Source organism: Gavia stellata, chromosome 4, assembly GCF_030936135.1.
Source record: "Gavia stellata isolate bGavSte3 chromosome 4, bGavSte3.hap2, whole genome shotgun sequence".
Classification (NCBI taxonomy): domain Eukaryota; kingdom Metazoa; phylum Chordata; class Aves; order Gaviiformes; family Gaviidae; genus Gavia; species Gavia stellata.
Window position 1 is genome coordinate 63345916 of NC_082597.1, and position 27292 is coordinate 63373207.

At 41.5% G+C, this 27292-nt stretch overlaps 1 protein-coding gene across 1 annotated transcript in view; it reads right to left on the reverse strand.

Annotated features, from left to right (window-relative positions):
- The window catches only part of TBXAS1 (thromboxane A synthase 1), a 231389-nt gene that overhangs the window by 58243 nt on the left and 145854 nt on the right, over nt 1-27292 (reverse strand). The window contains exon 9 of the mRNA XM_059816257.1: nt 12434-12748. Coding sequence (XP_059672240.1) covers nt 12434-12748 — 315 coding nt within the window. The remainder of the gene's footprint in view (nt 1-12433; nt 12749-27292) is intronic.

A 27292-nucleotide genomic window follows, 5' to 3' on the forward strand; every position in this document is an offset into this window, starting at 1 on the left:
CCAATCAATGTAGCCGTATTTTTCACACTTGCTTAGAAGAAATGGAAACTTGTGGTAAATAATGCTGCTTTGCACAAGTCCAATTACCCTAAATGATAAATTGCCTAATTATTTTGGCTCTAGAGTCTTTCCTAAGTTCTTTATCCTCTTTGTAGTCACTGTCTGCAGAACAAGAGCATTACTGTTACTAATTAGCAAGACAGAAAGATGCAGGACACTTAGTAAATTCACTTCCCTTTAAATCTATCTTAGAGTTATTTTTCCCCATCACGGAAAAAAAGTAATAATTTATTTAAAAGCTGCTCTGCTGGAAGAAATTTTTTCTCCATGACTGCTCTATGATATTAAAACAGTCAGCTTTTGTTTTTTACATTCTCCAGAACGCCAGAAGATTAAAGTCAGAGCAAGGTTAGATTAACACCTTGAAATTATCTGTAAGGTTCTCTACTTATCAGGCTACTAAATCTTCATTCCTGACTGCACAAAATCTTCTTCATATCATATCATGAGTGGATATGAACTTGACACATCTTGAAAACAAATTCTAAAAAGCAAGAGCTCTTAAAAGTGTTTCGTTCCAGCTCACAATAAAATGACTTTCTGACATCTTGTTACTTCCTTGTTCTTTCATTTAGATCAACAACAGCAGCAAGGGGCTGTGGATAATTGCCCAATGTTCAGAACTTTTTCACTTCTCAATTTTCTCATGTAAATTTGAAGTGTAACTAGGAGTATCGAGAAAGATATTAAAGTTTATTCAAAATTCCTATTGCACCAGAAGGTCAAAATCATTTTAACACATTCCTTCTTTTGACCTGAGGGTGTGTTAAGCATTAAAAAAAAAAAAAAAAAAAGTATTACGCATTTTTTTTCTCCCACTTATTAACAGAAACTTTTCTGAAATTCAATTTTTGTTTAAGATGCATGTAAAATCAAAATGTTTTACATACAAAATAATACGAATATTTTGTTGAATTCTGAAAGCACAGATTTCATACAGGTGGAAAGTATTGAGTTAACAGTACTAAAGAATGAACTCTTCTGCTTGCACAACGTGCCCTAATGCGCTATGCCTCAGTGGCAGCCTGGAAGGATAATTCCTAGGACTGAGAAAGTAACAGTTTTCAGTCTCATTACATCTGAGACCTGACTAAGGAAACCACATAATTTGGTACCAGTTATTAAATGAGTCTTCATTCAAGCACCTATTTATCCACTCAGGGTTGGCTAGAAACCAACAGTCCAGTCCATACAAGCTATTGGCGTTTCTAGTGTATAAAAGTTCTCAGTCTCCCCTGATCGAGGCCCTGAACGCCTATATCAGCGGCTGCTACAGCGGAGAAATTGCACTTCTGACCAGCCCACTTCCATAGAAAGCATTTTGGGGCACTGACCAAAACTTTAAAAACATGACTAGTTGCACTGAGGTACAAGTTTTTTGGTTGATTTAAAGGATTTGATTTTGGAAAAGACCTGCAACCGGTCTTTTGAAAACCAGACATCAAATTAGCTGGCAATACCAGTGAAAAATTGGTATCATCCAGTTCTCTGAAACAGTAAAATCTGTTAATCGGTGTGAAATGGAACAGTCCTCAAATAGCAAACATTTCCTACTTTTCTTTGTGTTTTCCTGACTACTCCCTCTGCACCAGTCTTGCTATCTGGTTAAGTAAGGAAATGTTCACACATATTACTGGAAGACTACTACATTTCTAGAGCAAGAGCACACCCAGAAATACCACTTTTTCTTTCTTTCCATATTAAAAGGGAAGCATAAGATGAAGCAGGACAAACAATACAAAAGCCATCTCACGCTGATTAAACATAACACACAAACACATTGTTAGAAGTGGAAATTATTTAAATACATATGTGCTGCTAGGGTGGTAGAGAAGGAAAAAAAAAAAGGAGGGGGGGAGGAGGTCACAAGAAGTTCATTCTACCACGAACTGCTTTACATAATCATGAAATGCAAACTAGTTTCCATTCCTTCTGGCACAGGCTCATTCAGCCTTCACTTTGAATGCTTATTGACAAATAAATGGACTGGTTACTTCCTATTAATGCTACCTAATTTATGTACATACCTGGAGGAAAAATTCCATTTTGACCTCACATTCATACATGCTAAGATCATTTTTAAACCGGGAATATGTTGAATACAAGTTTAATTTCTTCTTGGTTGCTGCTGGGGATTTGCTGTTTCTTAACAAATTAGGCATGTGCTCTCCCCAGCTCAGCTTTCACACCTTATGCATATAATATGTGCAATTCAGGAATCTGTGTTGAACTTTCAGATGAAAGATCTTGTTTTCTTCAGCCATGATTCATTCTCTCCCTCCTCTCTCATATGCAGACATGTGCGCACACACACGACTTGTTAGTCATTTCTGTTTTATGAGCTGTTACCCATCATCTCTCTTTCTCTTCCTCTGCCCATGAAAAGTCCTTATCAAGAAAGTGATACTTGTTTTCACAAATCTCAAGAGTCGCTATTGTCCTGACGAGGGAAAGTGCTATTAAAGCAAGATTTTATCCCTGAGTCCTGAAGGCATCTGAGAAGTAGACAGATCAGTGGAGACCCCCGCAGAAGAGGAGGGTGCCAGGGCTGGACCAAAGTCTTCATTCCCTGAAGGATCTGCCTGTCAATCTGGGGACATGGAGGGATCTCATTCCAAATGGATGCTAACTAACATAGAGCTTGAAAATGCTTCTTTGTTTAGTTCGGTGTTTAATATTCCCCAGGAGACAAGTTCCTGCCTGATGAATGTGATTGGCTGCTAACCCTGAGACACAGTGTGGGGTCCTGACACAGATGTCCAAGGCCACCCTCTCTCATTTGTAAGTTCTTTCAGGGCCAGATGGTTTGGCTTCTCTGCTTTCTTGCATCTGAGGTTGTGCCTATGGCTGAATGTCCTCCCTTTCATTGCTAGGTATTTACAATTCAGCAGCACATACCTTATGGAAAACCTTTTGCTGCCTAACTTCCATGAAAAAAACCAGTGTATACATGTTAGTATAATACCTTTCGAGACTTGACCCTTACTTCACACAGAAAAAAATCCTGAGTGCTGGACAGACTGCCATCCAAAGATGAGGCACTTATACCCATGAAGGGCATCCCCATTCCTGAGAAGTCATACCATGTGCACTTCTCTTCCTGCCATACGCAACTCCTCTGGCAAGACTGGTGACAGTACGTCCCTCCCAAAGTCATGGAGGGGTGTGGTGCTATTTACTGTTGTTTATCTCCTTGCTTACTTCTGCAAGGCTCAACTGCCCAGTGCAAAATTTGATCTACCAGTTCTACCTGGAACTATGCTCCACCCTGCAAATAGTGTTACCTATCTGTAGCTAAAAAGTTAACACTGATACTGGTAGTTAGCATTGATTAAACATTGATACTAGCATGAATTTGGTTTTCTCTGTCCCTGGGGGAAGCATGTTGATTGCCATATAATGTCCAGAGTGGTACACAGGAGCAGCTGGCATATGAACCCTGAAGAAAACTGTAACCAGTTTCTTACTCAGCAGTGGTATTTTTCCTTAGATTAAAAGCAAATATGGTCTTTCCTCCAAAAAAACCTCAGATTGGGGGGGGGGGGGGGGGGCGGCGAGGAATAGAAAGACAGGGAAGATGTATCCTTCCCTTTACTTCCTCTTTAAACAAATCTGTCTAATCGCATTTAAAGTACTGTATTAATAACATCTTCATCATTAAATGTTCCATGTCATGAGAAAAATTTATTCTTGAACCCTGTAGCAGTGATAGTGGGTCAATTATTATGAGCATGGCAAAATACCAGGAAAATTCAGGGGTGAAAATTAGTATCTCTCTAGCATACATTACCTGAGACTCAGTTTTCCTCAAGAATAGCAATAAGGCAGAGTCACTGAGCAACATGTGACATTGCAAGCAAAAGATAAATTAGTCTTCATGGGCAAAAGACTGATAAGCTTGAACTGAACAAATGGAAAAATAAAAGTTGTTGGTTTTTTTTTTTACTTTGGTGAAGAGGAGTAAATGAACCCTGCAATATCAACAACAACAACAGCAAGTTCCTTGAAATATGGGCACATTAATCATCTCAACAACACCTCATTCCACGCCACATAGAATCACCAGCTCTCAGCTGTTGAAAGGATTTCCCCAGGAAAGAAATAAGTTTTTTTCATACCCAGGTTGTCTTTTTGGTAGGGTTCTTAGAAAAGTCAAGGAAGGGGGACAATGCCAAGATACCCCTGGGGTTTAAAGCATTTACTTTGTTCCTATAAGCTAACAGTAGACTTTTCAAAAAAGCAAAGCCAAAACATTCCTAAAAGATACCCTGGACTTACCAGCTGATCGACTCAACTCTTTCCATATTATAAATAACCTGACTCTCCAGGAAGTGCTTTTCTTTTCAAGAGGTACCTGTGGAGAGCAGAGACCTCTATATACAATCTAAGAACTACAATTACATGGTAAGCAAAAAGAATTGCCCTCATGTGGCTCCCAGCTGGTCCCACTCTTCCTGCTTGCCCATGCTTCTCCAAAGGATGACTGTGGCTGCCTACAAAACATAGCTTCTATAAAGCAGGAGCAAGCAACGGGGATCTTCCAGAAAGGCCTCCAGGACAACTTCTCTGGCTGGTGCTGTGAGGCTGCCTGGGACAGAAGGCAACCTATGCAAAGAGATACCTGCTAAGGCTTGCATAGTGAGCAAACTGAGCCCAGGCTTTCCCTCCTAGGTACTTCCCCTCAGCGTTTGAGTCTAGGAACAGGCTTGTGGCAAAGTGGGTGAATGCGAGGCGGGCTTGGGCTCAAGAGCTTGCTCAGGCTACCTCTCCTTATACAGCAGAGACACAAGTCAGGAAACAGACTAAAGCCCCGAGTCTCAGAAGTCCTTAAGTGGTTGAAAGTTAAGAAGAGTTAGGAACCAAAATAACCTCTGCCCAAGAAAAGTGACTTTGGGTATCTTGAGTCCAAAGCGTGCATTCAAATCAGTAGATTCTAGATACTAAGAAAAGGGGGAAAATGCAGGGAAGGGTTTATTGTCTTCTCCTAACTTAGCAATCTTCAACCTGTACGTACAGAAGCACCATGAGACAAAGATAATTAACTGATTTCAGACACTGAGCAATTATATGAAGAACTGCAGAAATATAACCTAACAGCATTCAGTCCCCACATGTTTAAAAGCATCTTTTCATTTGTTAACAACAAAACTGATTGCTGACAGCTGACACTTGTGAATGATGTGAGGCTCTGCAAAATCTTCTCACACAAATAAAGAAGTCAAAGAGGGTCATTTCCTTCAACAGAATAAACAGCAACACCATACAATATTGCTTGTGCTTACTGGTTTTGTATGTTTTGTGCGTGTATGTGTATGCATGTGTAACAGCGACTCTCTTCTGTGGACTTTTTTCTGCAAACTATTTACAGTTCAGTCTCCCTTGATAAATGCAAGCCTCCACCGTCAGCAGTATTTGCTTAGTGAAGCCTAGTCTCTGTAGTTGCAAGCTTCTGAGAGCATAGTGCCTTGAGATATGGCATGAAAGGCACCAAACTCATGCAAATTGTTGTGGTGATTCCCTGACAGTGCCATCTCTCTGACTTTCACCTCATTTTCACCAATGCTCAGAGAAAGCAGTCTGTTCTACCAAGGAGATTCTCTGCATAAACAGCTTAAAAAAATAAAGTACTCAACCAGGCACAGAGACACCATAAAAATGGTGTCTACCTCTCACTGCTTTCTGGGAATTTTATGGGAAGGGAAAATTTTGGAATGGCAAAATCTCTTTACAGTAAGACATCTCCATTAGACTGCAGAGATATTAGTGAAGGAGCTCTTCAGTGTGAAGTACAGAATCATAACCCAGTGTAAAATAGTATGACTCCACTCAAGTCAATGATGATGTGCCAAGTTACCCCAGATAAGCAACTGCCACACCCAGTATATTTGATAAATTACAGCGCGAAAGTCATAAATCATAAAGGAGGAGCTTATGTATCAGTCCAGTTCAACCCGGCCCATTCACAACTGACCACACACAGCAGTTAAAATGGAATTAAACTGTACCTTTTCATAAATGAAACCATGGATTGCAATGACTTTGGGCTGGCATCATTCAATATTATGGATGTGAAGGAATACAGTTGAAACATAGTCTGGCCAACAGTTTCAATTAGACATACTGAAAATATTCCTCAGCCCTAGAGCAATAGAAAAGCAAATATTTACGGGAACAGGAAGACTTTTTCCATTAAAGAAAAACCTCCAAATCTCCATGAGAGAGTATGGCAGGACTTAGAATTTTCTTTGAACTTTATGGGCTCTAGCCAGCGGTGAAAATGTTGGTAAGTCACAACAGCACTGAATAGTTATGCTAGTGCTTTGTGTAGATAGGAAATTGGATGGTGTAGAGACATGCTGGGGCTTATCCTGCTCTTCATTCCTCTCCACACTGATGTTTCTAAGTATCATATCAAGCAGTGATAAATAAGAGCTGTACATGGCATTTTAAAAATAGAATGGAAAACCCAGTTGGTCTTGCAGTCTCCAACGAACATTTTACAGTAATAGCTGCCCTTTCACCTATTTACTTTTATTTACTACTCCTGACTCCTGTGTTCTCCTTCAGCTTTGCCAGGGGTCCTGAAAGTGTTCCTAGGCATTAGCAGCAAGGAGTAGTGAGCTGCTGCCTCTGTCCTTCACCAGATTTCTTCTGGCTAGCACAGAGCCCCTGCAGCCCCCTTGCATATCAGTGCAGCAACACGTCTCAGGTTATGTAACTCGTACTAGGCCTTTAATGAAACTTTTTCTTGTGGCACGTTAAGTAATGAGAGTTTTATGTAGATACGGGCTAAGACCCCAAACTTGTATATACCAAGTCTTCCCATTTGCTAATGCAAGATACAGTTGTCTATTGCTGAGAACGTGCAGTAAATTATTCCTGAAGCTAAGATTAGAATTCAGGGTGCTCCTTGCTCCAAATTTCTCTACGCTTGGCACCTTCAAGTATGCATTTCTTTATTACATGGAGGCAGAGCAGTTAATTCTTACACCTCTTTTGCCCTCCTTAGCTGCCCCAAAGCATAGTTGCTTTCCCTCCCTCAGGAAAATGACCTCATTTCAGGGGTTTAACCTGATCTGTTTACTTTGCAACAGATCAGGAGGACATACATAGCCACTTACCACATTTCACCTAAGGGCAACAAATAACTTCTTATGAGAAGTTAACTTGATCGCCTATGTTTTTGCAATCTATTTTGTGCCACTACTTTTCCTGTCTAAAATTGTGCAGTCCAGTAAAACAACAACAACAAAAAAGTAATTTATAATTGTGAATGACTCAGGCTTGAGAGGAGGGAGAAAGGAGGCAGGGAGAGAGACATTTAAATGGGAAGAGAGGTAAGAAAGAGAGACCTCATATTAAGGGAATCTCCAGCGTGGAAGGTGCAGCAATTTTTCATGTACTAAGCACGGTGGCTTAGCACAGCTCAGAGTGCAGCGGGGCTCAGAAGCAAGTGTCCACCTGCTCAGAACGAATGCGTGCTGCAGGCTTTCTATGCTTTTGCTAAGCACACACACACAAAAATAAATAAAAATCAACTTGCTTTTACAACAAAATAATCGGTCACAAGTGCAAAAACTGTTCATAAATGCATGTCTTCTGAAGGGCCCTTTAACAACTCCACACAGGGATTGTTTTTGACTGAAATAGAGAGGATGAAGACCATGGGTGTATTCCTTCTCACCTGGTTAATGTGGATGAAAACATCTCTTTCACAACTGTATAGCCTCTAACAGTTTAGGGATGGTTAGCCACAAAACCTATAAAAATAATCTGGTCTTGAAATAGCAACCTTTCCCCCCCCCCGCCCTCTTTTACTGGTATATACCAGGCTAGCTTCTCAACTGATGCCTATCATCATACCTGTACTGATACCAAACATTTTGTGCCAGTTTACAACCTTCTGAAGATCTGACCTCTCTCTGCTGTCCTGGAAATAGATCTCTGATCTCTGCAAAAAATAATATTCTTTTATACACACACAGATGTAGGCATCCTACCTCCACTAGCTCACATTTAACTCTCTTTTCACCTTGTTTATTTTGTCTTCACAGGACCAAATCAAGCTGCACACCCAGCAACAAGCTTGTAGCAAATAGGTGCACCTTATTTTCAGTGGATGGCTCTTCATAGGGCACATACTATACCCCCAAGGGATTCATGAAGAGGGCCAGGTCAGAGTCTCTACAATTTTAATTTCAGTTCATCTGTTAGAGAAATTATGCCCAAACTCATCTTTCCCTCTGCAGTTGGAGCAGACACGGGGATTCACAGGTAGAATGGGAAGATGCAATGTGTGGTGACAGTAGTCACCACTCAGTACCCTGTCTCTCTGCTTCCCCAGAGATGATGAAAAGCTGTGCACTCCCTTTCCCGACACCCCAAAGATCCAGACAGAGGTGAGGAGGGCAATAACCTGTGTGTTCTGGCTTCTACTATAACTGAGGATAGAGGTTTCTCCTGCTTGCCAGACTCTGAAATGGGCCAGTTGCCTCTTCTCACTTGCAGGGAAAGAGACATCATCAAGCCTCCACACTGAGCTATCAGCGAAGAGAAGACCTAAAAAGTCCTTTAGCAAACAGATGAGGCAGGTCCTGGAGGTAAAAAACCAGAGGTGACAACCCATGACTCGCTCCAGGCACTATTTTCTGAGGACACTTGCCTGGAAGTGCCATCTCTACAGTGTATTCAGGCAGTGTGGTGGAAAGAGGCAGAGAGGTGTCCCAAGACAGCTCTGAGACAAACTTGGCCAGACACAACACAGCCATACAACACTGTCAGTCGGACCTGCCTCTCCTCTGGGTTCCCGACTCCCAGCACAGCACTGGGGCTAGACCACTTCCAGCACCTATCCTCTATTTCTGCACCACACTGCAGAAGCTTGCACCAAGCTAGCACAGGGATCTCTAACACAGCAGTACCTTGGCTTTCTCCTTCCGCTTCATGCTGTTCCATTCTGCTAAGGTAACCACTGTGCAAGCAAGACAGATGAAGATCAGAGTAAACTCAAGGGTATCCTCAAGTACAACACCCAGAGCCACCAAAATACGTCTGTACACCCAGATGGACCATCCTTGCTCTCCTTACTGGCTATCACAAGGTCACTGTGCTTTGATTTTTTGACTGGTGTGCCAAAAAACCTGGAACTGCGCCTGTCATTTATAGCACCGTTTCTCAGATGGCTCTCACATGTCTTTATAAACTTCAGTAAATGAGTGTATAAATCACTCTGTCCACCACGAAAGTACAGCCATCTCTGGGATGATGCACAGCAGCTGCTGTAAAATCAGACTGCAGCTCTACACCACAGATTAGGGAAATAAAACATACTGCATGAGGCAACTGAAATGGTTGGAGGAAGGAAAGGGGACATGGTGGAGAGCATTTTGTAGTTATAATTACCTGAGTATAAATTTGGCTGAGGAGGGTATGTGTTTAATACTTGCATATCTGCAAATCAAAGCAGTCTTCCACCACCTGTCAAAACAACCTGACTATACCATTCTCCATGTTTTGGACTTCTAAAGCCCTTCCTTTCTGAAAATCGCAAAGCACCCTGATAAGGGGCAAAGCTGATGTGCTGAGCACAAGCAATAACCTTATCAAATTTCTTAGCAACTGACTTGATAACTAACAGTGAGCCTGTAGCTGCTATGCTCCTTCCCTTCCTCTCCCTTGCATGACAACTGAACATAGCATCTATATATTCCCAGTTTTAAAATAGCTTCTGCTCCTGTAACTTGCTAAACGTTTGCATAGATCTTATTTTCTAGGCTAAAAGTAGTTAATTGGAAGCACTAAGGGGACTGAACTGTTGCATCCTTTTCCTTATTCTGGGATGGGCTCCTTGAGCAATGCCTTGCCCCCCTTCAAATCATGAACTGTTTATGATAGGAAATCTTTTGAAGGATGAGGCTGCACAGATTAGATCTATGAATTTCCTCATATCAAGGACAGCAGATGAATAGTTATCCTCCTCTCCCTCTTTTCCTTGGCCATACAGTCATATATGCATCATCTAAAGGTAAACCTGAAAACTAGTAAAGTGTGGGGAAGTGATTTGAATGGTACTTTCAATCAATATATGACATGGGACAGCATGGTTTGGGATGAGGCCACCAGTTCATGTTGAGGCACCACACAGACTGTGTACAGTGCTGACCTGCAAAAATCATTCATTTAATTTGAGTGCCATCTCTCTAAACAAAGTTTTAACTTCTCTGCCATGAGTTTCCCTAGCTCCACAACCTCTCTTAGATACTGCAAAAGCTGAAACTATTAGCAAAATATTCCTGTTAGAGAACCAAGAGACTCAAGCATTATGCATTTGAATCAGATTATTATTGAAATACTACTAATAGCGAGTGACAGGTCAGACAGACCATATACAACATAGGGTCCATTTAGTTCTCTAGCTTGGATCAGGAGCACACTCACATGTTTACGGTTGGACTTGATGATCTTAAAGGTCTTTTCCAACCTAAATGATTCTATGATTCTATGTAAGTCTCTTGCACACTGCAGTCTCCAAGTGCACAGCAAGGTCTCCTTTAACTGGAACTAAACCAGAAGACCGGTCCAACTGCTAAGTGGAATTTGGTACACAGGGCGAGACTTGAACTAACCCAAAATAAACTCCTGAGGTGTGTACAGCGTGCACCCAACGGTCCTCACTAACAACTGTGCTAGATGATGAACCTCTGTCTATAGGAGCACAATGCTTGTTAACATAGATACAGCCATATACATGGTTAATGACTGCCTTCTATGCACTTACATGGCAAAGTTTACTAACTCATATTCCCATCTACAGACAGATATGAATGACATCGCGTACCTATCATACTGGATACCTCTCCCAGCAATTTCACTTTGGTTTCTTAGGCTGTCAGTTTTCAGGAACTGGCAAGGACATGAACCATATTTTCCTTGGGGCTGCATAATAGGGGTTTCTATGTGTAACTCTGGCACCAGTATTAACCAGTAAATTGCACATACTCCAGGCTAAGTTGCACCTTCACTTCTTCACAGGCCTTAAGGAAGTCAGTTGAACTAACCAGATATGAGGGCATAATTAAGTCTGCCGTGTTTGAATGAAACAAGTAAACACACTCCAGCTGGAGTGTTGTAGAGCTAATAACCTAAGAATATAACCCAAGCCCTATAGGTTAGAACACAACACATCAACAGTTTCATTGTATTGAGTTAACTCACGCCAGAGGTATGAAGCATGCACCGAGAAAAAGCTCTGTGGATCAGATTGTGCAGTCCTCACCTCCACTGCTGTCATCCGTCTGCACCCTCAGAGCAAAAGCAATCTTAGACAGAGAACCATGATGCTTAGAACTTCGTCATGCAAGACCAAAGATGACATTTTCTGTGTACACAAATCCTGGCTATTATGTTTGAACAAGCAAAAGGAGGGAAATGGTAGTTTTTGAATGGGCACACTTTGCATAGTCAAGAATTTTCTATTACCAGCAAAGCAGAAAATTATACAACTCTTTTCTTGTTCTGTAAGTACAACACAGAGGATGGAATGCATAAAAAGTATGAAACTCCCAAAACTGTATAGTTAAGGCTTTCAGCATGCAAATCCAGCAGCTAAAATCCTGCAAGACAGCAATGCCTGGTGTCATTTTATTCCTGTTAGCCTCATGATCCATTATAAAATAATTCATGAAAAGAAAAAGACCCTTGATCTGAATTCTTATAACTAACAACTTGTGCAGAGAGTGTAGGGTGGAAGAATGGCTGCTGCATGGTCTGCTAGATGTACAAAATATTGTCACCAGTTATCCAGGAAATATAAATGCCCTTGGTAAATACAGATAGTGAAGGAGAAGTAATTTGAACAGAGTATAGGAGAATTAGATGTTGTGATTTTTTTGGAAGCATACACATATATTCTGCTGCTGAAGAAAAAAAAAGGTAGTATGAACATTTAAAGCAAAACTTTGCAGTTCATGGTTTGTAAGAACGCTGTTTATGTTCAGTAAATAAAATTGACCACAAAACCAATAAAAATATCTGGACCAGAGGAAAAAAATAGAAATATGTAGTTTTAGAGCCTGGCGACAGCTGGTTTATTTCAGTAATGTAAAATATTTTGTAAAGTTTAAGCTTTCACTGTGACATAAAGTTTCTGGGCCATCTCTTCAGTTGCTGTAAACTGACATTATTTAACAGTTTCTGAAAAAAACCTAAACAATATAGATTAATTTTTAATTTTTGGCTGAAAATATTAATAAAATGTTAACATATGCATACATAACTGAGACAAATAGGGGTCATGCAGGTGCCACAGTGGCAAGAGAACATTCACATTGCCTTGCTCCCTGCATGAAGCTCCACACCAGCACATGGTACTCACATGTTTTGCTGAGAACTCATCAACCTCCTGAAGCACCTTCTCCTGGCACTCTGGGTTGGTGGCTAGCAAGTACGTGGCAAAGGACAGTGTGCTAGTGGTGGTCTCGTACCCAGCAATCAGGAACAGGAAAGCTTGGCCTGCTATTTCATCCTCCGTTAACATCTTCTGGACCTTTTCAGATGGGGCCCTGCCAGCAAGAGGCACCTCGTTCTGTCTGGAAGTGGCAGATGGACTGATCACATCAAAACACCCGGTTGCCAGGGAGTCAGCTGAGTCGCGAGAGTCGAGCATCCACTGAAGAAAATCTCTGCGCCTCTGCAGAATACAGTATAAGAAGAAACACAAAGAATGGGTCACAAAGCAATGCCTTTACTCATGGGGGATGGAAGGAGAGAGCTGTTTCCTATTTATACTGCCCACTTGGCTCCCACAGAATGGCCACCAACCTTTCACCGAACGAGGAGACTTCTATAAATCAGCTGGAAATGCCATCACTAAGAGCCAGTCACTGCTTTCTTCCCAGTGGGATGAGACTGACCTGCCCCAATACATAACAGGTACATATTTTCACATAGGATTGCTAATGGCCAACTCCATACAGAGCTTCTTTCATCCTCAGGGTGAGCTCTTGGCACTTGCTGGAAGTAAGGGTATTGACATAGTCAATGCACGGTCCCATGTGCACCTGCCAAGTGGAGGTGGCACACCTCATGCTTGGAGGAGTGGGCCCATCTGCTTGGTGGCACCATCCTCATTTGTTCACATGGTCCAAAGCATGGAAGTCACCATCTAGGTTTAGGGTTGCATCTACAATAATTTCTGTGCCAGCTAAACAATACAGGACTAGAAACTGATCTCAGTAAACTGGTGCATCTTCTGAGAAAGTACAGTTATGAACAGTTGTACTAACATAGCATTTTTAAAAATTTTTTTAAAACAGATTTGTAGAAATGCATTACAACTGTAAGTATTCCCCTATCATAAAATCTGTTTTGGTGGTTGTCTTTGCAAAATACCCACTGAATGATTCTACTGTTATGAAAACTGCTTTCTTTCACGCTAGTTTCTGGCAGAAAAATTCTAATAAAGAGACCTATGGACAAGAGTGAGTTGACTCCAAACCAGTCTGGACAGCAAGCTTGATTAGGCTTTGAATATAACCCAAAAGGTTTGAATTGACTTTTGGGAGTGGGCATAATAGAATTGTGCTGAACCTAAGCCATAAGGCTATGTGATTGATTTTCAATTCCACAAATACCAACAGAATACATGATAGCTCAAGGACTTAGAAGTGACTGCAGTGCCAGAATATGACAACTTGTGCAGTGGGATGGACAAAAGAAGGGACCAAATCTTTCTTCAAAAGAAAAAGAATGCTGTAAAGCTGCATTTATCTGTTAAAATGAAATCATTTGAATGATTTCTTGGACCTGATGATTGAGAGATAAAGTGGAAAAATGAAAAGCCAGAGAAAAGAACAAGCAAACAGGATAAGAGTAAGGAGGGACTAATTAATTATAAATGTCAAAAGGACTTCATCAGATTTTTTTTTTCCACACGACATGGGAAAAGAGAGCAGTGAGACAACAAAAGAGGAGAAATACTTAGTGTCCTGTTCTTACTCTGCTGCCAAACTGTTCTGACCAATATACAGGCAGAGAGGAATGATTATTTTGAGGTTTGAGTAATACAAGGGATTGGCACACAGCCTCTTTAACAGCTCCTTCCTGCCACCCCACAGAACCTCTTCATTTTGTGCATGTACATTATGGACCTTGTACTCATGACCATAGTGCATCTTGCACCCTGGTACACCCAAGAATCAATGCTCCAGAGAGTAGCCAGTGCACACTGAAGGACTCTACAAATTGGCCAGTCAAACTGCATCACCTCCAAGGCACGGGATACATGATTTTCCCCCAGTAAGTGAAGGCACACAAAGCAACGTTATACACATTGTGCTCAGAAAATGAGCTCCAGCTCTGAAAATACTTCCTTGTGCCTAGACTTGGGCACAATTTCCATATTCAAATTGGCCATGCTTCCTTGGTCTCTCACTGCTAATACAGCAAGCCACATTTTCAACTGCCTTGCCACAGTCATCCTCCTCCAGCGTAATAGGATACCTCTGCTCTTTTCTGTTCCTCTACACTGGAGGGAACAAGACTTCATGCATACTTCAGCTGTGCATAGCTAAAAATCTCATTTAACTTTTCCAGGAAGGGCTTTATTCACATTCTGGGAGTCCATGTATTGCACAACTCAGAGTCCAATTCTTTGGCGCAGCCTACTTTTCAGGGATTTTCCTGGTACATACATTTGGGTTAGGCCATTTTTTTTAATAAAAAAACCCCAGAACAGTCCAGTTCCAGTGTGTTAATTAGTGTGTGGATAAATTAGTCCAGTATAGTAAAGAACTGCATCTGTAGAGATATCCCCTTTTATATCCATAAGACTAGTCATCATCACCTCAACTACCTTTATAACATAAAAATGTATAATTACATTCATATTCAGTGGAGTTGTAACACTGTAACATAGTACAGTTCAAATGGTACAACATTTGGTATGGTTCTCCATTCACCCTTCTCTAGCTGTGAATTTTTTTGTAAACAAATCCATTGCACTCTGAGAGTTTGCAGTTCCCAGTCATGAGCTGTTAGCTGAGTCTGGCCTTATCTTTAGACAATACGCTCTCTGGAGACCCTGTAAGATGTTTCTCCAGCTTTAGACAAAATCAGGTCTTGGCCTTATACAAAGCATCTGGTTATTGCTATGATGGTAAAGTAATAATCATAATGACTACTGAATAAAATTTCATTCATGAGAATTTTTGCTGAAAGCAGACTTAATGAATGCTAGCACAAGTGAATAGTCCCAAGAATGTGCTCTGAAATGCCTCTGTGGCCATTTTGAGGAGCTCTTTTTATTACTGACATAATATATTTGGTTAGGAATTTAAAAGCTTGTCTCGTTGCAGAATCTGTTTATAAGATGACCCTATCGAGAAACAACTAGATACCTTATCCGTGCCATGTAATTTGTTCACAGGTGAGCAGGGGTTGCTAAGAGCAATGGCTTCATAAACAATCCTTACAAAAACAACATTCATTTGTAAAAACTACTTGAATAATAGTCGGGGAAAAAAAGCATAAAATTAGAAAGATGCAACCTTTTTTCAAGGTAATTCTACACAGTGAAAGAAGCTATATTTTAGCAAAGCTTCTCTTTCCTTATGGTTCATTCTACTTCACTTTAGGCATCAGTATAGAATGCAACATAAAAAATCATCATCAACCCAAGCGAGAGAAAAGATTTCCAGGGTTATAACCAGTCATAATGAAACATATTTTTCTTCCGCACCATCAGGATGGAAAAATCACTCTGACTCAAAAAAACTAACAATGGCAATAGAGGCAAACAATAGCATAAAACCAAATATAATTGGATTGTTAAGTGCTGGAAATGAGGAAAAGGTATCTCATGAAAATTCACAGGGGTTTTCTCCACTTCGGTTGACAGCAGGGAAAAAAAAGAAAAGGCAGTTTTTTCGGTTTGACAACAGACCAAGTACTGACAGTGTCACTGCACAAAAACATTCTCTGGTCATCACACATAGCTGCTGGCTTCCTTTTTCTATTGGGGACATTTGTTTGATTTTCCTTACAAAAAGCAGAAGCCCATAACAGCCTCTATCCTGTCCTCTGACACTTGCATAGTTATGTTACAATAGCCTCAGAAACAAGTTCCCTCTTCAAAAGAACGGCGTGCCAATACGACGGACTCTTGTTTTGCCCCTGTACAACACAGAGCCTACCATTAAGCCAAGGAAAATTGAATGGAAAGCTGCTATTTGAAAAAATCTGATTTGAATGCAGTATGGGATAGGGTGCATGTCTAACATGGTGGTGACACAGACATCCCCTTTGAAATATATAATAAGACAAGCCCCGCTTTCAGCTTCCCCAAGATAGACACCTTGCAATATATTTCCTGACACCAGTGTTCTGGGCCGTATCATTTCTCTCATTAGTCTGCTTAAACATCACCTGGCCATGCAGAGAAATCATTCTGCACAGAACCATAACGAGCTATGTGCTACACGCTGGAAGAATAGATGTGTGCTATACTGGGGAAGGCCAATCCAGCAGCATCTATCACCTCTCCTCAAATCATTGCTTTTAAGTTTTGCAACTGTCAGAAGAAGAGAGATATATTGCTTACATGCGTAATATACCTTGACTTTTCTTACAGGAGGCAAGGGTCCTGGGGGGGGCAGGGGATGTCTCCAGCTCTTTCCATCCTAAACAAGGAACTGTGTTTTCACATCAAAGATTGACTGTCTGACCTTTTGGCAAATTCACCACTGCTTTGGGGATCCAGGGGACCGTTGGGTTATGCTTTTGGTAGACAGTTTGAACCATTCAACTTCTCTGCAAGGTGAAGTCAAAAATTACTTAACTACCAAATGTATATCAGTTGGAATTTTTGTTCTTAATGCTGTGATTTCAGTTGTGTTTTCTGCAAACTATACTCAAATTTTGCACCACTCTGATAGTTCAGCTCCCCATTTTGAGTTCAAAAGAGCCCAGAACTACAAAAAGCAACTTAAGGATGAATCAAGGAATTAAACTAGACGGCATAATCGGTTGGTATTCTGTGAAGCACTTGCTGTGGTGCAAAAGTCATACAAATGTGATGCTGCTAATATAATACCACTCAAAACAAACTGTGCAGACCCTCCTAGTCTTTCTCAAATGCTCTCATGGCAGCACAAAAAAGCAGAAGCTAAGCTTCAGAATCCTTATCTAACAGGTAGAAAGCTCACATCTCATATTATTTCCATTTCCTGCAAACTTGTACAAACACTGCTATATTAGTTTATATCCAGGTCACTTTTTGTAAGTTTGATTTAGCAGCCATCTTTTTAGGCGAGACAAACCTGTGCCACCCTGAAGTTATCAGTAAAGCACTGGGGTAGCTACCCAGATCCTTTTGAAAAAGAAGCACAAAATGCAGTCCCACTAAAACTATCATTTTGCCAAACTGTTTTGAAAGGATCAAATTCAACCCCTCCCTAACATTTGCAGGTTTCATTTTGTTTCTCAGTGAAATCACAAAAAAGACAGTCTCTCTGCCAACACATCCAGTCCCAAAACATTTCAGAGAGATTGTCCTTTTGCCTTGTGCCTGCACCCAGAAGCTGGAATTAACTGGGAGGCCAGAACTGACAGCCCTCAAATTTGTGCGTCTGAAGGTTGAGGGCACGGTGCTCTCACGGGTGATGCTCAGCTCTGGAAGGACCCAGAGTCTGTTGAACTGCAGAGTACGGCCGTTGTTCAAGAGTGGCTGGGAGGCTTTCACTCCGGCAGAAAACACTCTTTTGTTTGCATTTGTTAACATCAGCTGGTCAAACCACTGTAATGTTTTTATTGTAAATGGGCTGAATGTCTGAGGGCAGGCACATCTTACAAAGCAATATGATTTGCATTAAAAACTTGTGTAAATTTAAAGCAAAAGAAAAATATTCACCAAGTGCCCACTTGGAAAGCAGAGCAGCCTTTTGCCAGCCTGGCCTGATGTTAACACCTGTAGTGAAACCCCAGACTGAGAAGATTTTGTATAACTTTGGACTTGTTCTGATGTTTTCATATATTATCATCACTAAACTCCTATGAAAGTTTCTGGCAGTAGTTCACAGCAATGAGGAAGCATTGTGAGGATTCAGTGACACCGCATTTGATGTCAGAAGCCATAGCAATGCCTTTGCTTTCTACTTGAAAGAAAAAAGCAGTGTCCCTACAATAATGTTGCAAAAATGCTACATGAAACGCTGAGCAGGCCCAGAAGGGGCAGGTACATCAGCAAATTGATGAAAGCACCTGAGCATGGGAAGTATTAAACATGGTAACAAAACATATCTTCTGTATGTGACCAGTGTTCTTTTAAAAAATAAAAATAACACAACAAGAATAAGTGTAAATTCAAGTATGACATGAATTTTATTGGCTGAGTTTGCCACTAAATCTGCCTATATGAATTACTGGTCAAAGCACTGACCTCCACAGAAGCTGGGTTACTTAAAGCTGCACTTCCTTTTTTGCCTTTAAAACACAGTTACAACTGGTGCAGCTTCTCCATCTGTAAAATCGGTACAACACGCATCGAATCTTATAAAACCCCGTGAGGAAAAGCTAATGATGATCTCAGAAAACCCTTTAAGACATAGGATGAAAACAGATTTACACAGACTCAAAGAGTTTAAGGCAAAAGCACCATCACATGGGGGAAAGAGGCCTGGAAGGAACTCAGCAAGTTATCTACTCCATCCCCTTGCCACAAGGCAGCATGAGCCAAACCAACACTGACAGCTGTTTGTCTAACTTGTTCTTAAAAACCCAGCCAAACTCCAGCTTCCCACAGCCTCCCCAGGCAGTCCACCTCAGCACTGAACCATTTTTGTCACTGGAGAGGTTTTCCTTCCTCCAGTGAGTCACTGCAGTAGGTCTTTAACAAAGCATGCTGATAACAGAAAAATCATACTGCTGAAAAATACAAAACTATTTTCACATGGTAGTGGCTCCATTCATGAGGTGAGGGAGAAGAGTGCTCAGGTATTGCTGGTTTCTTCTTCAAAAATTATGCACTTTTCTGACCTTCAAAACACAAAGTTAAAGTAAGAGCATTAGTAACCTACAGAGGCATGGGCAAGCCTAATTCAACCTGAAAATAAAGCTGGGGGGGAATCCTTAAAAAAAAAGATTTTGTTAGGGACCCATCTCCCTTCAGCTTAAACTGCTGCAAGTAGCACTAGAGGGCTCACATCTTGAAAGACAACGGCCCCCTTCTCAAGATGTTCCACACAGTCCAGGGATGAAAATAAATTTGAATTTCAGATCTAATTGTTAGTGAATGGAGAGAGAGCAAAGAACTGTTTCTAGTTGAGACAAGCTTAACATCGCTCTTTACGACTTTTGTAGAAGGAGGCTGGTTTTAAGCTTAAGTGTGTGGATCTGTTGACTGTGAGCTGCAAAGATCCTAGCCGGAGGCCTAACTTGGCTGAAGTGATAGGTCGGATGAAGAGATACTACAATTATGGGAGAGAGAAAATAAGGCACACACCTATTTTGATTATTTCATTAATTATGTGGGCCCACAGAGAAACCTATGGCTTACCTACAGAGCTGTAAACCCTTCCAGTAGTTCTTCAGTGTAAAACCAAGGGATTGCCTGCAGCCTGGTCCATTTACACCCCTAATGAACTCACTGTTGTCTCTGACAACGGGGAGTTTCCTTCCAATACCAGGCTGAGCAGAATGGGCTAGGTGTCTAAGAGAAGCACTAAGTTTCTCCATGAAATTCAGTCTAATGGCAAACAAGTGTCATGCACTTTGTGGCAGCTGGTTGGCATCTCTGCCGCGTTGGGCTGGCAGCCTCAGCCCGGAGTACAGCACAACAGTATAACCGCCACAGCTCCCTCCATTGCATGCACACATGGGGAAGGCTTAGAAAACATCCCAAAATGCAATGGCTAGAGAGTTTCATCCAGCTTTCCCAATCCCTGCACCGTGGTGAGCAAGAGACACTGGTAGCAAGTAACAGTGGACTGCAACCTCCTTACTCTGTATTTGCAAAACATTTAGGATAACAACACTCCGATAATGACTCCTGGCATTATCAGAGTACAAACAATAAATATTGGGTTTGTGTGTGCGGTAGCTGAACTTCTCCTGCCCCACACATGTTTTGCTGCTTGGAGATGGAGGAGTGAGGTTATCAGAATACACAGTGGGCAGATACAGCAAGAGAAGAAAAACCTGGGCGCTGTGGAAGAATAGCATGGGCCAGGCCCCTCCACGCACACCAGTGTGTGGAACAGGCACCAACTCCCAAATCAGCAGCGAGCTGACCACCCTGCTGCACAATTTATGCGTGCATCCTCTCCCAAAGCTTATCTGGCCTCCCAGTAAACCATCCAACACTCCTCCCCTCTGCTATTCACAGGAGGAAGGGAGGATGCAGGAAGGGAGTGTTTTAGGCTAAGTGTCTGACACCCAGAAGCTTGACCCTCTGCTGACTCAAATTGCTGACTAAAGGCTGCTGTTGCAGGCAGCCCTCTGTTCCTTTTCTATTTGCCGCAGATTATAATTGTATTTGCCTAACTTTAATTTCTGATTTATAATCAGTTTTGTTTTTAGCAGTTGCCTGACATTCAGGAAAATGCACAGAAATCTCATTATTGCTTCTTTACCCTTTGTTCTTCCTGCCCATATGCTCTCTTTAACATGCTTGCAAAGCCCCACCACTCACTTCGAAGAGCCATTGGGACATTTTGGGGCCATCCCGGGAAACTACTGTTCACATCCTGTCCTCTCTTATCTGTCCCCATGGTTTGTTCAAGATCCTCTCTTTCTGCATCACATTACATATAGATTGCATACATTTTGAGGGAAGGAACACCTCTTTATTTGGTTTTGTGATGGCCTTAAGTAATTCTGAGTAACTAAAAAAAATCCTTTTTTTTTTAAACTAAACTAATTATGGCTGTGAGACTGATATAAATGACATGTACTGTTACAAAAAAGTACAGTTAATGTTATTTATGTTCTTTACTAACAATATGGAAAAAACACTTGTCTTTTCTATCACTTCTCTGAGCAACTGCTCTCCGCTGCTGGCAGGCAGTCCCACTGCTGGCTTATCCATTCATGATCACACCTGCACCCTACATTAGGATTTATCTTGGATCTTCAGCTATATTAAACAGGCTTTTACCTACAGGACATAAGTCGCCTTTACATATGACTCTCCTCTTGTGTGCATGAAGGGGTACAGGTTTCTAATGCAGCGAGTGAAAGCAGCACTGGGAAGGAAAGGATTATTTTCAGCTACCTGGTGACCAATAACAAATTGTGTTATCCTCCGCAGTTTCATGGATGCTCGGTTCAGTTATGGGTTTTATCCAATAGATGGCTCCTCGGTAGCAGGAAGGATTCTCCCCCCACTCTCCTTTCCTTCACAGAGTTTCAGTATGACTTTCTAATATTTACACAGCTATTATCTTGCAAATATAGGCATATTGTGCACACTGATAAACACACAGAAGAAGCATGTGTGTGTGAATTAAAGAACAAAAGAAAAATTAGATGGCATTTTATATATTTCATGCCACTTTGTCCTCTGCCAGTACAGGGATGCATCAAAATTGACAGTCAGGCAGCCCTGTGGTCTGGAATGCTTCCTAAAGTCAAACTAAAAAATATACAACTTCAGAAACACATGAATATTAACAGCATGCCAGAATACCAGCTGTCTTTCTCCCTAAAAATATGAGGACATCTCGCACATCTTACATATCCCTGACTGAGCAATACTTACGCAACTTACAGGCATCATTACTCCTCTGTCAATGAAAGATTTTTCACAAGAAAAAAAAATCCTGTGTGTGATTATTGATATAATGAACCAGGAGAGCTCTGTGTAATTGGCAGGGTGCAAGTTAACATCATTACGAGTAGTGCTGCCATTTCTGAGATGGGGAAGGTGAATACGCTTTTGTTGGCTTCCAGAAAAACGTAATCAGAATAACAATAGCAAAACCCGAGACATTAATTACATTCAGACAAATCATGTTTATCCCATATATACACCTGTGACTTCTCTGAATCAGAAGAGCAGTTCCCAGTCATTTCTGTCCTGGGGTCTACCTTGCATCTCACACAGATCTCGTCAAGATCTTGTCAAACACCTGGCAGTAACCCCAGTTTGGGGATTGTGACTGTCTGGTCAGACCACACGATCAAGTGAAAAGTGAAAACAGAACGCCCACAATAAATAATAAATCTCATAGATGCCAGACGATGGCTATTTAAATCCTTACGGCTTAACACTTCAATGGGGCACAACTATAAGCCCACTATACCTGCTGTTATAATCTAAAATAATAACATTCCTAATAATAGCCTTTATCATTGAAATATTAAGCTGCTTTGAAAAGAGGGGGAAGGTACTAGTTTACTATAAATATACATATAAATATATAGCACCTTAACATTAGCACTATTACAGCCATAATAACTGTCAAGAAAAAAATAAATGTTTCGTCCCCGTTCAAAGCTGAGCACAATCACTGTTTACACTTCAGTGCTCCAAAAGGACTTGCCTAATTCCATACCTCAAATCAGCTTTTTGCTAGCTAACACTTGGAAAATTCGAACCAACTTGCACTTTGCTCACTCCAAAATAAGCTCATCAGCATGCTTGATCATGGGCTGTTACACTATTGCTTCCTTTTACTCCTGAGCAGACGTCCCAAACAGTCCTCCAGCCTAACGGGTATTGTGCAGAGAAACAGCACATGTAAAGGTAGCCCCATGCTCTGGTGACCCCTCAGCTGGCATAAGGGCCCTTTGCATGCCCAAAGAACAGCTGTGACATTGCTCTTAAACTGTGCAAGGAGCAGATTTAGTCCCTGGCCAGTCCCAATACTGGTGAAACACAAAAGCTCCATCTTTCCTCCTGTCTCTCTCTCGGGACGCTGCAGCCAGCAGACCTTACCCAGACCCAAAGCCAAGCCTGCAGACTTTCACCCTCCTCCCCTTTTTAAGGGGCCAAGTTACAAACATGCTAAAAATCAGAGATCGCAACTGAAATACTGACAACAATTTTCACTGTGGAGCAGTTTAAAACAGGCAGCAGTGATATTCATTAAGCTGTTAATAATGGATTGTGGCACAAAGCAATTTATCAAGTTTCCATTGTAATTAAAATCACTGAATATTTGGGCACTTGCAATGCACCTAGCTCTCCCTGCTTCTGAAGCTTTACATTTTAATGTGAATTATGGCTCCCTCTCCCCAGAGACCTACTAAAAAGCCCATTTTAATTGGTATGTTTTTAATTGAGATTACATTATTAAAAAGTGTACATTTCTGTTGAAGAGAGAAAGGAGGTGCTCAGCTCCCCTCTAGTCTCTGTCTCTCTTAGATATAGCTTGCTTATCCCAGCGGGAGGGAAAAATGAAGGGTAGTCACTGCAACAAAAGTGGAGAAAGCCCTGCACAGTCACAGGCTATGAAGCCATGGCAAGGCTGCCATTGACTGCCATGGATGCAGGATTTCCTAGGTGGATTTTCGGGGAGGGAGAGGAATCACCGCAATCGTTCAGGCTGCTTTTTAGCAAAAGGCAGACGGAGGAACGCCACACAGGGATTCCAGCCTCCCAGCCAGCTGACATCAAGGGCACGTTTTAGAAAGCTTCTCCTCAAGGTTTCCAGTGACAGACAATCTGACATTTTTCATAAGAAGTAACTTTAATGGGAAATTATCTTAAAAATCCAGATACAGTCATGAGCGGATGGGGTCTAGCGGAGGCCTCTGGCTCTGCTGGCTCCGGCAGGCTGGAGGGGGGAGAGGCAGCCCCCAGGGCAGCCTGGGCACGGTTGCAAGAAAAGAATTGCCCTGGCAAACAAAGTTGGTCACCTTTGTGCACTGAGATGGTCAGACTGACATGCCACCAGGTTCAAAAGAAAAGAAACTTCATGCACTTGGCATCCAAATCCACCTAAATGGTCCTCCTGTTGGCAAGATGGGATGTCAGTGTCTCTTATAAGTAGGAGTATGGATCTGCTACGGTAAGTAGACCCAAGAGAAAAGGGAGAAATATCAAAGGAGTGCAAAGTAGATACCAACAGTTGAGGTAGATCAAGGGAAAAACCTCCAGAGATCAAAACATGCCAACAGATGGACAAGACGGTTGAACCAGAATGAAATATCACGGAACGGCTTTTTCATAACTGCTTCAGAAAAGGTCATACTGTATTGCAAAAAGAAGGCAGTGCATGGGGCTGAGAGAGGTCACTGTAGGCAAATAGAGACAAAGAAAGACTAACAGAGACAAATTTGAAGATCACCCACTAATACCACAAGCACTGCAACTCCCTTCCTAGTTCGGGGAGCAACTCAGGGATGAGGGATGGTGAACCGATAACAGATAAAAGAAAGGAAAAAAAAAAAGGATGAAATATGAAAGACAAAACTGAAAATGTTAACCCTGACAGAGAAAGGGAAAGTTCTGTTATTGCAATTAGGTCAGTAAATCTGTGATTTTTTTCTAAATGAAGAATTTAGATGCTACGCTCTAGTTACATATGTCAGAAGAAAGTCTGTTTGTAGAGGCAAAGTACCCAGACATGCTATTGCTCTGAGCTGCAAGGTAAAATAAATAAATAAAACTCCCAGTCCCAGCCAGCAGATCCCTTGCAGATTTAGATCAAGAGTAAGTAAAAGAAAAAAAAAAAGCTATGTAAATGAAGATTAGATCTTATATCCCACCTTGGCATTAAAGGCCACCACCCTGTTATGCAGAAAATTAATCTCCAGATGATTTCATTTTATGTCAAGATTCCCTTTGTTTGCTGATTTGAAAACCCCACACCCTGGATGAAGACCAGATCAGAGTTTAAGCAGGAAAAAGGAAGGGCTTTCAGTGACCTAAAGTAGGATCTTCTGAGAAACTTGGGAGGGACAGACTGCAAAAGAAGGGGAATGTGCACAACTTCAGGGTGAGATTTTTTTCCTTCCAGACAAAGGAATGTATACCAAGACTATACCATGAAGGAAAGAAAATTACAGGAAGCTGGAAAAGACAAGTTGGAGAAGATTTACTTTATGCTGAGGGAATCGCAAAGGGAAACTGTGCTTCCAAGCCTATAGGAAAATGACCCTGAAAGACAAATGTAACACTGCTTAGGCTGAATATTTTGCACAGATGAGAACGTGGAACAGAAGGCCATATTACGTACTGATTTGGTGTGTATCAACAGACATATGACTACATCAGATTCTGCCCTGAGTGCTAGAAAAGAAAGGCAGCTGGCGATGCTTTACTTCCTTCCCAGAAAACAGATACCTCTTTCTCAGCCCTGGACATAGCAAAGTCTCATTGGGTCTGTGTAACTTCCGTGACCCAATACCCAGGAACATTTTCCCAAAGTGACCCAACAGGTTGCAACAGCTTTGATCCAATTATTTTCTCTGACTGGAGTATCAGGAGAGATGCTAACTAACCAGGGGACAAACTTTATGTCTAAGGTCATGAAACAGCAGTATTGAGTACTAGGTATAAAAAGTATTAAAGCCTATGCCACATCCTCCTCAAACAGATGGCCTTTCAGGAAGATTTAATCAGACATTGAAATGCATGCTGCGAATACTCATTACTAGCACAGGATCAGGCTGGGACTAGTGGCCAGCACTGACGTTACTGCCTACAGGGAATTACCACAGGCATAAACAGGATTTTCACATTTGAACTTCTCTCTGGATAACAAGTACAGGGTTCCCTTGCCATCATAAGGGAGGGTAAAGCAAAAAATTCATGATGGGGTGGGCCAGGTCTAGGTTGCAGAGGAGAAGCAAAAGACCCAGACCCTAATAAGGAACAACCACCTTGGTTTTTTGTCTTCCTCATCCTCGGTTTTTTGCCTGTGCTGGTCAAGCCACCACAAAGCTCAGTGACACAGACCAGTGTTTGCTGGATCCCACCTTCAAAGTACAATGAGCTCTTGTTCTTATTTTTATGGACACGTAAAACAGAGCTGTTACCACTCCCTCCCCTTCAGTATCAAGAACAGGAAAAACAGGGTATAGCCACAACAACCAGCACCTAGAAGGACGTGTAAGCAGGGCTGGTCAATAAAAAAAAAAAAAAAAGTATTTTTGTGGACTTTTGATCTCCCCTTCAAGGATGGGGCGGTTTCATTGAAAAAGACAGGTTTGCCTTTTAATTCTTTCCTCCTCCTGTTTTTCAGAGAAATTTTGCTGCAAACATTATTTGAAAGAGTCCTTAAGCTATCTTTTGGCCTGGATTTTTGATAAACAATATTTTAAGTAACTGATTTTACCATATAAACACAATTTTAAAAAGTCACTAAGACCCTTGACATTACCAACAACTGAGCATGTGGGTTTATTTATTTTTACTCTGGATGAAAAAGCCTTTTTTCAACACTAAAAATCCCACCCTTCTCAATTAAAAGATGTTTTTCATATGCTGTAGATCAGCAAAGCCAAACGTCCAACTTCACTTCCCACACCGGCTGGTGAAAACAGGAGGAAAATACATGCAAACCTTATTGACAGAAACATTTAAGTCCTTCCTCCTTGTAACTCTGAAGGCATCCTGTTGGCCTAATGACTTTATGTGGATTAATGCTGCTATAGGGAGCATCTGAATATCCCCTGTTCTTCCCAGAAAGGGGCAAAAATGCCATTTTTTGGAAGGCCCACTGAAGGAGCTCCACCACACAGCTCTTAGAAAGTGAGGTTAGCTTTTCCTGCAGAGGTAACTCACGTTTTCCCAATACTGTCTGCAAGATCAATCTTGGCTACTCTGGATACCCAAAAACTTCACCAGCTTGATCAGTACAAAAACACCCTTGTCCTTTGATTTCATTTCTGTCCTTTGGTACAAGTCTCTGTTCTTGCAAACTGAAGCATGTGAGCGGTGCTCCGAGAAGTCAATGAGATTGCACGTGTGCATGATGGCAGTTTGGACCCCAGATTGTAGCTAAGGTGGGAACATGTGAAATATGAGATAGGGACACTGCTCCTGTCACCCCCTGAAGAAAAGATGAAGATACACAGCAGTGTCTGAAAAAGACTAAAAGGGAGTGGGAAGAGATGGAGGTATTGGAGAAAGAGTCCCAGATGCCAAGATGATTATTTTGTTATGGTTGCTGCAGGGTTTGCTAGAGTGGGGCAGATAATATATACATGACACCATCTGTCTGTTCCTTGTCTAGGATCCGTAAAGGACTCTGATCATAGCTGAGGAGGCAGCAGAAATGGTGCGATAAGA